The 13965-nt window shown below is 39.2% G+C and overlaps 1 protein-coding gene and 1 long non-coding RNA gene across 2 annotated transcripts; one reads left to right on the plus strand and one right to left on the minus strand.

Annotated features, from left to right (window-relative positions):
• Positions 1-501: 501 nt before the first annotated feature.
• Positions 502-5320, minus strand: LOC146578558 (uncharacterized). Its single transcript, XM_085268718.1, has 3 exons — positions 4838-5320; positions 3835-3944; positions 502-2262 (listed from the first exon to the last, which is right to left on the minus strand). The coding sequence occupies exons 2-3, from the start codon at positions 3850-3852 to the stop codon at positions 1108-1110; spliced, it is 1173 nt and encodes a 390-aa protein (XP_085124844.1). The 5' UTR covers positions 3853-3944; positions 4838-5320; the 3' UTR covers positions 502-1107.
• Positions 5321-6287: 967 nt separating this feature from the next.
• LOC146578559 (uncharacterized) lies at positions 6288-7855 on the plus strand. Its single transcript, XR_014890153.1, has 3 exons — positions 6288-6320; positions 6744-7187; positions 7722-7855. It is a non-coding gene; the product is annotated as an uncharacterized LOC146578559 (long non-coding RNA).
• The last annotated feature ends 6110 nt before the right edge of the window (positions 7856-13965 follow it).

Raw genomic sequence — 13965 nt, forward strand, 5'->3', positions numbered from 1 at the left:
GGCTGATGTTTGCATAGAGCAGATAATGAAGTGAAGGTTTTTGCACATTGGTAACAGTGAAACAGTTTATTTACAGTGTGAAATCGTTTGTGTTCGGAGTATGAACTGAGATTCCTGAAGCTCTTGTCACACTGGTCACAGCTGAAGTTCACTTCCATGTGTGTACGTTCATGTTTGTTACGATGACCTGATTGTGAGAAGCTTTTGTCACAGTGTCTGCACTTGTATGGTGTCCCTCCTGCAGTGGTGAAGGATGACCCACACTGGTCACAGATGTGCTTCTTGACCACACTGTGGAAGAGGTCATGTATTTTTATAGTATTTGGTGTGTGGAAGCCTCTCCCACATTCTTTGCAGTAGTTCATTTTGTCTCCAGTGTGTCTACGTTGATGTGGTTTTAGGTCCCGTTCGTGATTGGAGGTTTTTCTACAAAGGTCAAAGAGAAACGCTTTCCCACCACCACAGTGACGACTGGGTTGAGAAATGGATCCATGTTCTTTGCTCCACTCCTAAACAAAGACATTGTAAATCAGGGAATTCCTTCAACGTTTTTATCCTGAACGTCGCCTGAAATAAAAAGCATCTCTGCCAACGTCCAATTACATTTTACTGTTTATATTACAACACTCAGCTTACTGAGTGAAAATGAGTCTTCATTTTTCCAAACAGTTCATTCAGTATAACTCCATAAGTTTACTGATCAGACTTTTTCCAAACAATCAGGTTAAAATTACAAGATAAAAAATCAATACATCCTCACAGTAACTGCACTTCTAGAGTTACTTTCTGGAGTGGATCTGTTGGTGCTTTTTCAGCTGATTTGGAGCTTTAAAAGTCTTCTCACACAGGTCATTTATAAGGTCTCTCCTCAGTGTGTTGTTGTAACTGTGCATCTATTGTAAACAGTTTCCCACACTGATCACAGCAGGAAACATCAATTCCAGTGTGAATCCGTAGGTGAATATTTCGGTACTGTTTGTCACTGAAACTTTTTCCACAAAAGTCGCAGCTGTACACGTTAATTCCAGAGTGGGTAACTAGATGCCTCTGTAAGTCGCTATTTAGAGCAAAAACCTTACCACACAACTCACAGTTGTGTGCTTTAAATCAACTGTGGATGAGTTGGTGTTTTTTTAAGGTTCCAGACTGGGTAAAAGACTTTCCACACAACTCACAGCTGTAAGGTTTAAATCCACTGTGGATGAGTTGGTGCATTTTTAAGTTTCCACCCTCGGTAAAAGACTTTCCACACAAGTCACAGCTGTACGCTTTAACTCCACTGTGGAGGAGTTGGTGTTTTTTTAAGGTTCCAGACTGGGTAAAAGACTTTCCACACAACTCACAGCTGTAAGGTTTAAATCCACTGTGGAGGAGTTGGTGTGTTTTTAAGCTTCCACCCCCAGTAAAAGACTTTCCACACAAGTCACAGCTGTATGCTTTAACTCCACTGTGGATGAGTTGGTGTGTTTTTAAGCTTCCAGCCTCTGTAAAAGACTTTCCACACAAGTCACAGCTGTACGCTTTAACTCCACTGTGGATGAGTTGGTGTGTTTTTAAGTTTCCAGCCTGGGTAAAAGACTTTCCACACTCATCACAGCTGTAAGGTTTAACTCCACTGTGGATGACTTGGTGTCTTTTTAAGTCTCCAGCCCGGGTAAAAGACTTTCCACACAAGTCACAGCTGTAAGGTTTAACTCCATTGTGGATGAGTTGGTGTGTTTTTAAGCTTCCAGCCTCTGTAAAAGACTTTCCACACAACTCACAGCTGTAAGGTTTAAATCCACTGTGGATGAGTTGGTGTGTTTTTAAGTTTCCACCCCCGGTAAAAGACTTTCCACACAAGTCACAGCTGTATGCTTTAACTCCACTGTGGATGAGTTGGTGTGTTTTTAAGCTTCCAGCCTCTGTAAAAGACTTTCCACACAAGTCACAGCTGTACGCTTTAACTCCACTGTGGATGAGTTGGTGTGTTTTTAAGTTTCCAGCCTGGGTAAAAGACTTTCCACACTCATCACAGCTGTAAGGTTTAACTCCACTGTGGATGACTTGGTGTCTTTTTAAGTCTGCAGCCCGGGTAAAAGACTTTCCACACAAGTCACAGCTGTACGCTTTAACTCCACTGTGGATGAGTTGGTGTATTTTTAAGTGTCCAGAGTGGGTAAAAGACTTTCCACACTCATCACAGCTGTAGGTTTTCTCTCCTTTTCTTCTGTGAGGTTTGTCGGCCTCCTGGGAGCGCTGACTTCTTGCTCCATGTTGGTCCTGCAGTGACAGAGATACAAACAGAGGCAGTGAGTGAAATGCAGTCGTGGAACAAACTGAAACTCCCTCCATTGGTGGAATCAAACATGTCAACAAACACATTGTTGGTGTGTTTCCACCACCTTCTGGTGGCAGTGTCACATTACAATGATATGCTACAATGAGAGTTGTAATGAAAATGACATTATTGAAGAAATATTGATCAGCAGAGAAAATCTTTTACGCATAAGAAATTTCAAGTTCAACTGATGATATTGTTGTTTCAATGTGTGCTTATAAAAAAGATCTTTGTATTTTCTTGTAACTTCTGTGGTTTCTGATTCGAATGTAGATTCTGTATATATGGATGAGCCCAGGATGCAAAAGATAAAGCTGCTGTTATCATGTTTTTAAAAACACACCAGCTTTCAGTAATATTCTAACTAGGGATGCAACGACACCCATTTTTCCAAACCGATACGATACCGATACTTGGATCTGAGTACTTGCAGATATTGAGTACAAAAAACGATACTTCTACCACACACAAGTTAAACTTAACCAGTAGTAAAGAAACGACCCCAGACAACTCTTTAACACAAACGAAACGTTTACTGAACACATCACAACACATCCCTTTTTTAAACTCAAATAATATTCCAATTCCTTAACCAAATGAAATACACTGTACTGTATAAATGAAATAATTCCCTTTCAAATTATATTACACAACCCAACTTATGTTATCACCTTTTGGTAAGTGACTCACTAATATACACTCCAAAACATGTTATATAAATCCACTAAACACACAATATTCACACATTGGCCCCACACACACTCACATTCACACTTGTTGCAGGCCTGTTTGCTGCTCACGCCAGATGAAGGAGAAAAATCCTCTTCTCCCCAGTAAGAGCACAAAAGTCTGACTTACAGTTCCGTTGCTCGGTAGGTCGCCGTTCACCAGTCCCACACTAAATCCACTCCACAGTGGTGCGACCGTTGAAACAAAAAGTCACTTCACCCACACTCTGTTGCGAAGCTCTCACACGGTTAGCTTTCTAGTCACACACTCTTTTGTGCTAGTTAACCTCAGTAAAACTAGCCGAGTCTCTCACTTTGGTTCAGCTAACCTCGTGCATCTCTCTATGCCGTTCTCTTCTCCTCCTCCATTGCAACAGATACACAGGTCCCGTTTTATGATACCTTCACGGGCCTCCAGAAAATTAGAACTCTGAACAATATTTAAACTCCATTCAGAGTTACATACCATAAAATAATATTTTATGATTAACATAACAGTTTGATTGCTCTAATTACCTGTATTTACCTTGTGACATATTACAGGGCAAATTACATTCTGGGTACAGTTACATCACATAACATCAACTGTGAACACCTTATGTTACAGTGGCGTTTAAGTTCATGGGAATTATGAGTATCTACTCCCAAATTCCCATCCGGGCTACATTATTATCGGTTCATGGTATCGCTTAACTTTTACGAGTATGAGTACACACACATTTTACAGTATCGGCCCCGATACCAGTATCGGTGCATCCCTAATTGTAACTGTGATATTTTTCTCACCTTTTGTGTTGAAGTCATTGATTGTTTCCTCTGTAGTGGCTCAGCTGAGTCCAAATGGATGAAATTGTTCCTCCGTTGCACCACCAGACTCTTCTCCTCCTGTTAATCACCTGGGACACACACACACAGCAGGACTTGTAAAAAGAGTTTTGATAAACACAATGCTGGACAGCAATGCTGTCATGTACACAATATATATATATATATATATATATATATATATATATATATATATATACACTCAACAAAAATATAAACGCAACACTTTTGTTTTTGCTCCCATTCCCCATGGGATGGACGTAGAGACCTAAAATTCATTCCAGATACACAATATAACCATCCCTCCCAAACAGTGGTCACAAATCAGTCCAAATGTGTGGTAGTGGGCACATCTGTTATATTGAGATAATCCATCCCACCTCACAGGTGTGCCACATCAGGATGCTGATCTGACATCATGAGTAGTGCACAGGTGTACCTCAGACTGCCACTCAGATAATTAATTAATTACATGTGTCATAACTATTTATTTAATTAATTAATTCCAATTTTAATTAATTATTGACACATTTAATTAATTATTTAATGGTGTATTTAATTAATTCATTATGGCAGTCCTGGCGTTCCATACATTCCAACACAGTGTGTTTGTTTTGATTCGTAGACCCTGAAAACGACGCTGCGCTCCCACAATGCTTTGCGGCGTGACGTCAACTCCAAAGCCCTATGAAGTCCTATTCTAAAGGCTGATTGCCCTCCCCCACGCTTGTACCCGTGGCTTCCTGTCCTGAGGGATGGCTCTTCTCCTGCCCTGCACCCTTTGTTCATATTCAAAGACTATTTTTCTGTATGTATTCTTACCCCATAGCAACCGCCAGATTATAATGTTGCAGACAATCACAAACTCTACAGTCTGTCTAACTCCAGTGTATACCAAGCAATCTATTATTCTTAACAGCAACAACATAAACTGAACCCACATTAAAGTTGGCTCGGTGCTTACCTTTATATGAGCCCACAAACCGAGAGAAACTCCGTGATGAATCTGAAAGTCTTAAGAAACAGATCAGGGAGCAGAGACCCACGTGGTTCACGCTGATCTCGGCTACGATCCAGGACACAAGGGTGTGCAGATCGATGCAGAAATTAATCCCAACGTTGGCAGTGGTATATGTTCCTGTAAGTTTACTACTTTACTCCCGTTTCATGAAAAAGCAGCTCTCTCTGCTCGACTCCTCTCCTGCACACACACTTTGCTCCGCCGCCTTTTCCGGCTCTGCTGTGATTTGTTGCTGTGCGGTCACGTGACTAAGCAGACCAACGTAACCACGTGGGGTGTTATTTCAAAAGTAGCGCCTATCTCCTTTTCCTAAGCTCTTTTTCTTGCCCTCGATGGAAACGTCATCGTGGGAAGGAGATTTGCTAAGGACTCAGGGAAAGAGAGGACCGGTGCTGAGAATTGGAACAGCCTTAGGCTGTATCCCAATTCAGGTTCTGTAGCCCTAATGTACGCAGCCTTAACAGTCCACAAGGGCCTCAAACAAAGCTGTATGAAACGTTTACAGCGGTTAGTATCATGGTTGCTAGGCAACCTGGGCAGCGCGACGGAGATCGACCGGCATTTCACAAGCCTCGCACTTCCGGCCTTAGCGGTCTTTGAGTACTCAAACTCCAGTCCTTCTATGGAACTCCAAAGTGTTCAAAATTAAATAAATAAATAGGTCAAGATGAAATAAATAACTATGTGAATAAATAAGACACAGATATGTAATGTGAGAATGATATTGTGAAATAATGGAACACATTTTGAAAACAATGCTCATTATTGTGAAACATATTACATTCTGCTATATATATTTTCTTATTATTGTGAAATATTATTTCATGGTCATTATTTTTCACAATAACAGAGATTATTCCTGAGGCATTTTATTTATTTCCAGCCGTTTATATTCCAAAATGACCTTTTTTCAAAGTCAGTCTTTATTTCAAAATCCCGTTTTTCCCGATGGTCTATTTATTTCATAATGCGACTTTTCAGCAGAATGACTTTGTCTGTCAATCAAGAAAGACAGGGCGGAGCCAGTTGTGTGATTGGTTGCTCCTTTACTCAGACATAAGTAATAGCACATGAATTGTCGATTTAGGTTTAATGGTGCAATGCATCTCCTATGCAGCTGGCGGCAGTATGCAGCTCAAAATAAACTTAAGGCACCGACAAATGCAAAACACTGGGCGCGAATAACGTTACAGGTGTATCAATTCTTGTGAAGGGCATGGCTGCAGGAAACAAGTCCGTTTCTGAGTTACTCAAAGAACTTGCTAACCGCTTAGATTGAACGTCTTCACCTCAGTCTGCGTATTGCAGCAGTGTACTGGAGATGAAGTGGTCCCTGGTCCAAGTTCTCATCACAACCGCACAGTGTTAACGTTAGCAAATGCTAACGCTATCACAGCTAGCTCCACTCCATGAAACGCTGTTCAGGGTAAGTAACGATATGTTATTATTGCTTGGTTAGTCTGTCTGTCTGGCAAAAATGAGCTTTTTAATCAGTTTAGTCACAGATTTTTTTTAATACTGTTTTTTATCATAGCAAAGAATTCTATAAATTAGGTAAGAGAAAATAATTGTCTTCTGGGTTAATGTCTGTATTACTATTTACATTGTTGTAGGTGATAGTTATTCATGACTGTTTTAAAGTGGCTTATCTTCTGTGCTAATATGGAAGACAAGTAATCTATGTGAAAGAAAAGAAAGCAATTTTAGTTCAACGTAGTGATTTTGTAAGTGGGTATAATTTGAAAATGCTTTTACTAGTACAGTGGATGTTCTTTAAATATTTAACATTTAAAGTGTGTGTCACTTTACAGACTCCAACTTCAGTTTTGGTTTGGTCTCACCGTTGTAGGTCATAACACAAACAAGTCGTCAAGTCAAGCAGCTGAGGAAAGGGCTTAAGGAAACCATGGTATGGCCGCTTCTGACAGAAAGATCAGACATCATTCCTCCTTTCTTACCAAGGGAATCAGAGACTGCTCCCTGTTGTGAGGTAAGGTCAGGTCACATCTTTTAACATCTGAATAGTAAAGCTATTTGGTTAATTTATGAAGGATGAACATTAATTGTTGACACAAAACACCAATATACTGTTTTGTATGCGTGGGTTAGTTGAACAGCTGGGTTACATTTAATAAAAATACACCTAATGTTGCTGATGCTCTTAAGACTACAAGATAAGTAAAGCTATAAAATGACTGTGGCCTGCCACAGAAGATGAAGATGAGGAAGAAGAGGAATGCTCTCGAGGATAAATGCAGAGTGGCAGGTTACCTTCGGTCCTTCATTGAAAATGGTAAGTCTGCTGCGATAGGTATTTTGCCATTGGTTTTCTCTGATTATACTTTGGTAAATTACATACAGTCCAGTGATCTTGGGTCATTAACAAAGTACACTATAGTAGAGCTGGGCGATATGAGATTTTTTCATATCACGATATTTATTTTTATTTATTTTTTTATAAAAAGGACAAGAGCGGTGAGGTCTATCGCAATAGTTTAATTTTTCTATTGAGAAAAAGTTATTTCGCAATACATATCGTTATCGTTCTATTGCCCAGCTCTACGCTATAGTATAATTTTGTTTTGTTATTTGCTCCATGCAATACATAAGAGTGGTGGCATTATCAGTTGCACTAGAATTGTATGTAGACTACTTTTAGCTTTGTTAACATAAAAATATCTATAAAAGCTACAACAGCAATTTGAGTGGGGCAAAAATGTCTGGTGCCCTGTATGTAAGTGGTCATCTTTTATGGTATTTCTCCATAAAAGATTCAAAATAATGAATATAGGATGTCATTATAGTTTAAAACAATCTTCTGTTGCAGCATCTTGTGCACAACAAAAAGCCCTCATCAAGTTTTGGACAGGATGGGAAGTCTTGCCGAGAAATGACTGTGGAAGTGGTCAACAGCAATCTTCCAAAGTCTTCCACCGGTTTTGAAGTACTACGTCTTCCTGCACACTACTGTACCTATGAGTCATTTCTAATGGACATTCAGGTGTGTCTCAACTCTACTGACTCAGGTTTTGGTCTGGTTTACGATTGATTCCATAACCACATGGTAAAATTAGACCATTTCTTCTTTCTTGCATCACATTACTGTACTCGGTGTTCAAAGAAACGGACAATCTAGTGAGTTCTAGTTCTTTTTAATACACTTGACAGTGAAAAATACAGAGTACAGGTGTGCATTTATGGCTTTTTTAATATAAACTGATGAAGAGTTCAGATATCAAAATCAGTTGTTCACTATACATTATAAATTACACAATATGTTTTGTTTATACTCGCTACTGATACAAAAAAAATTTCTAGAAAAAATTATTTGAATTAAGATGTTACACTACTCTACTGTGTTCATTGTATTAAATCTGCTCAGAGTTGACATGTACTGTATATCCAACCAAGAAATGAATATCATTAAAGTGACAGCTGTATAAAACAAATCCTGTTTTATAGCCACTCACTGTTTTGTTGAAAATGAAATTGGTTATGCTGTTTTGAGTCAGTATTAGCTACAAAGCTGTAGAAATTTAAAAAAAAAAAAAATCCTCCTGACATAGAAACTGATTAAATGTAATAATGTCTTTCTACAAGTGATTTTGAAGTATTGGTAGCACAGCAGGGTCTTGTTCATTCAGTGCATCTGGGAGCTGAATCTCAGGAATGGTGATCTCATTTGATGGGCAGCGATTATGTTGTCCTGTCCAGTCCACACCATAATCCTCATCAACCTGAAAGAGCATGCACATGTTTTAAATCTAAACTGAAGAGGTGTTTCCTGCAGCTGTTCCTAGATGGACTTATTGAGTCTGCCAGGGCCTATGTGAGTTGCTTAGGCATTGGCTACCAACTAATTATTCATTCACCCATTCTAGGTCAGGATTGGTTCTCTTCAGGTATAACAAATTTAACTTTGTTTAAAGTATTGCCATCTATACCTGACAGGTGGGATAAAAGAGAATGGCTTGGGAGGCGCACAGCAAATCTCAAAGTTTTCCAATTAATGCTGAAAGAACCAAGGATGTAAATGTATTCTTGTTTTAGCTTTACCGAAGACACCAGAGAAAGTATATCTATAATGCTGGTGAAATAGACAAAACCATTTCAATAAACTCGCTATTTAACATCAACCTTGTTATGCGTTATCAGAGAACAATCAACTGCAAACAGCAATGAAACATTCAACTATGTACTATTTAAAGCACTAATGACCCTGTTGTCTAACAAGATGTGATAAGTAAGTAGACTGTGGAAAGCTGGTGGGTCTACTCTCTGTGTAAAAGGTTCCTACAGGCTCCACTGACCCCAGTCTCCGAGTTAACACACTAACAGCTAACACTGCTAAACGTGTCTCAACGCCGAGATGGCGCCGATAGCTTTAGCCGTAGCTGCCCCACTTAGTTTAGACAGTAACAAAAAAAAGTAAGCGATAATAATTCATTGTCAAACGTCATAATTAAGGTCAACACCTAAACAATGCTGTGTACAGAATCACACAGGTGCTCAATTACAGCATAAACTTACCTTAGACCATCCTCCGTCATTTTCCTCCTAATTGTGCTCGGAGACACAGAAAATGTATTGGCAATTACCCCGACGGTTATCCCGGACAGCACTAAAGTCCTGAGTGCTGCACCGGGATTTCTAGACGTGGACGGCCAACATTTGAAGACTGTTCTTCCTCGGCGTATTCCAAACGAACACGGTGCTGAATTGATCTTAAACCTTTGACAATGCTGTCATCGATGCGAACATCTTGAAGAGCAATTATCATCCCAAGCATTTCAGAAACATCTAAACGACTCAAAACAGTATCTACAGGTAAATGATCCCTCTCTATCTGATTTGCTTAAATGAGCAGAACTGGCTGAAGTTCACACCAGTCCGCCATCCTCCGTGACTTTTGACCTAGCACGCTGTTGCTAGCTGCAGTAGCCGTCCGCGGAGCCGGTATCCAGGAAAACTAGTCGATGGTAAACGATAAGCCAATAGGTGCAAAGGTCCAGCCCACTTACATTGATTGACAGACAAAGTCATTCTGCTGAAAAGTCGCATTATGAAATAAATAGACCATCGGGAAAAACGGGATTTTGAAATAAAGACTGACTTTGAAAAAAGGTCATTTTGGACTAAAAACGGCTGGAAATAAATAAAATGCCTCAGGAATAATCTCTGTTATTGTGAAAAATAATGACCATGAAATAATATTTCACAATAATAAGTAAATTTATATAGCAGAATGCAATATATTTCACAATAATGAGCATTTTTTTCAAAATGTGTTCCATTATTTCACAATATCATTCTCACATTACATATCTGTGTCTTATTTATTCACATAGTTATTTATTTCATCTTGACCTATTTATTTATTTAATTTTGAACACTTTGGAGTTCCATATTCCTCAAGGGTCAAAGTGTCATGCAACTTTTCCATGCCCTCGAGGACTGGAGTTTGAGACCCCTGCCGTATGGTGTTCATGTTGTTTTCTACCCCACAGTTACAGCATGTCTGACTGCCTGTTCAGCATATGCAAAAATATATGATGAGTGATGACTAAGGCCTTCCATTATGGTGTTTGTCATCACATGTCACAGACATCTGGATGATCATTTGGAATAAATAAAATACAAAAAACGTATTAAAGGATAAAATGCAGTTTCAAAGCAAATCAATTCATTTTCAAAATATAAAATTCAATTTCAATTTAGTGATGATCATTTTCAAACCATAAATTCAATTTCAAATTAGACTAATTCAAATTCAGTTTTCAAAAGCATTTATTCAAGTTACAATTCAGATTCAATCTGAGCAATTCAAATTCAAATTGAACTTATTCAAATTCAGTTTCTGATGTCACAGATTTCTGCCCATATACGCGTACTCAAAGACCGCTAAGGCCGGAAGTGCGAGGCTTGTGAAATGCCGGTCGATCTCCGTCGCGCTGCCCAGGTTGCCTAGCAACCATGATACTAACCGCTGTAAACGTTTCATACAGCTTTGTTTGAGAGAAATGAAGGAGAACATATTTTGTTCATTTGTTCGTTTGTTTCTACACGAGCTTTGTGTGATTTAATAAGTATCTGAGGCTGAGACCACATGACTGTAAAACATGATTGTTGGGCTTCATTTCAATTATGTTGTTCATGAGACTAAAGTCAGTGTAAATATAATATGGCCAATATTATAGTTATTATATTAATCATTATTAGTTATTACAGCAGTGAACTTGAACAATTCACGTGAACAATTCACTTTTATGGTCACATGTGCAGGTACACTGGTACAGCACATGTGAGTGAACTCTGTGTCAAACACTGAGCTTCAGTAAAGATTCAAGTTTCAGTTATTTATATTTCCCATCACCATAAATCTTCACTCAAAGACAAGAATCTTTTACAGTGTATAAATATGTATAGCTGTATCATATGTAAGAGACAAATAATGTTCATTTAATTTGTTGGCATTACTAAATTTGGCTCAATGCTTACATATATGTGCAAAATGAAAATGTACGAGCTGTGATAACTGTTTCTGATAAAATGAAGAGTAGACTGATATATGAAATATTCCTTTATTGGGTGAGAAAATCAGACCATGTCATAACTGCTTTAAGTCATACAGAATAAATATCAGAGCCTTAAACATGCTGACTTCTGCTAAATGGGTCAAACTGGGCAGAAAGTCTACAAACATATAACATCCTTATAGAATATGATGTAACATTATAGAAAACCCACAAAACGCTACGTCCAGATGAACAGATTCAACTTTTGGAGATTTACTTTGCTGGATGATTGAGAATGCATCAAGACGAAATATTGTTTGGTCTGGGTCTAAACAGAGTGCATTGTGTGCATAGCTGGATTGGCCATCGGGCATACCGGGCATTCGCCCGGTGGGCCGCTGGCGATTTTTTGTTTTTATGGGCCGATGGATTTTTTTTATTTTTAAGAAGGGTATAGATAATGAAAGGTGTTGGATTGGCCAATTGGTCATGATCGACTCTGGGCTGGACCAATTACAGCCGAGGAGGCCGGATGCACCCTCCCCCTTGTTTAGCAATCACGTGATTTTCGCGCATTGCATGCCGGGAACTCGTGGCAAAACAATCCAAGTACCGCATCAAATGCAAGCGTTTGCAGCGCCGCAAAATGTTCATTCTCCGGTTCTAATACCTTCTTGTTTTTTCTTTGCCGCACAAAAAAGGAATGTACAAAACAAAAGGAGAACAATGCCGGTCCGTACAAAGACAGACTCGACGAAAAGACAAAGAAAAGATACGAGGAAAAAAATCAAAGGAGTGAAAGTGTCAGACCCTTACGAGCACACAGAGGGACAAAAGACATTAGCGTGCTGCCCAACTTTCACCACGCTCATATTTATAATCATACGGTTCTTGGAGTGAGTGCATACACTCATGAAGTTTAGTAACTTCAGGTCACTGCAACAAGCCCAGGTACAGTTTACCGACGGATGGGTGCAGGACCTTGAAATGCACCGTGTAGAACGAAAGACCATCGTACGAACAAAGGTAAGTTTACCAGTCTCACAAATCGTCGTCATAAATACACATTTGTTAACCGTTTATTAATATAACCTTTGAGCTCAACGGTAATTAATTAGTGGAAATAATCTCTGGTAGCATTACAGAAATGTAGCAGTGACAATAATATTGTATGTTGTAATCGCATTGGACAATTAGTGATACAAAACAACTGTTTTCTCCTGTGAATAAAAGTATGTTTTTGTCAATGTACCATGGTAATAACAGAAGCGAAACGTAATATTGTGTCAGGAAAATTCACTATTTATGCACAATAAACAAAGGAGCATAGCGCCACAATTTCTGTTCAGCTCCAGACTTGCTTGTAACCTATATCACCAGTTATGTTAAGAAAAATGACGCATTAACTACAACAAAACTCTGACCTTTGTGGGAATGCTTGGAGCAGACTAACATGTGAGCTGGAGTGTTCGGGGACGTTATATTTGGTATATCCAGACCATCCGTCGGCTCTTACTTCGGAAACATGGCTTAAAAATGTCTCTTCAACGATGTAATCCGATAAAAAAAACGATCTCTCTACCCGTCGGCTTCCCGTGGCTGTCATGCGACCGACTATTGAAGTTAATAATACAACAGCTTCTTGCCATTTTTTGGGTTTCTTTTTATTGCTGTGTAACTGAGTTCAATTGAAAGCCTGCGTGCGCTAGTACCTCTTGCCACAAGTTCCCAGAATCCTTTGCGGTTTAACCCTGAATGACGTCAAATTTTCAATCTTTATCCTGGTAGGCCGGTCTATAGTCAAAATGCCCGGGCCAATTTTTTGTCCCAGTCCAGCCTTGATTGTGTGTGACGTCTTCTTTTGCGCATGCGGGCCGCTTTGAGGGTTCACACTAGAGCGCGTTTGCTGTCGCATTTTATTTATAGTGTGAACAAGCAGACAAAAAAATCAGATTTGATCAAAAAATCGGAATTAAGCATTAAGACCTGCAGTGTGAACGTAGCCTAATTATTTTCTCCCCTCTCTCTGTGGGCGCTGAGTCCAGTGTCAGCTTCAGAAATATTCCCCTCTGAAACCCCTTGGTGTGAGGAACTTGTTTAAAATAAAACTGCTCTTCTCTCTGGGCTGAACCTTGACAGTTTTAGACAGCTTAATTTAACCGCAGCTATTTTATCTCTCACATGAAACTTTGAAATCACTTCTCAACCAAACAGATCATGCAAAAACAAGAACAGAGAGAGGGGGAAAAATGGTTTCAGACAAACACACACACACATGCGCACGCAGCAAAAATCATTACAGGACCAGTTGGAGTAGAAAGCTGAGAGACACATACTTACTAATCACACAGAACTGCTGAGGACCCAGTTCGCTCACAGATTTCAAAAGCCTTAGTGATTATTATCCAGCATTAGTATCTGAACCTGGAATCATTTCTATGGAAACTGAATTTTATGTAAACGTTAAATTTAATCTGATGCAATCAGGTTTAAACTCACGTTCTGTTATTCACTGAAAATACAGACATTTAGAACAAACTAAGACCATCTGTGGTA

Source organism: Mchenga conophoros, linkage group LG3 (assembly GCF_057382185.1).
Source record: "Mchenga conophoros isolate Kocher_MC1m ecotype Shallow Benthic linkage group LG3, M_conophoros_male_GT1.1, whole genome shotgun sequence".
In the NCBI taxonomy this organism is placed as follows: domain Eukaryota; kingdom Metazoa; phylum Chordata; class Actinopteri; order Cichliformes; family Cichlidae; genus Mchenga; species Mchenga conophoros.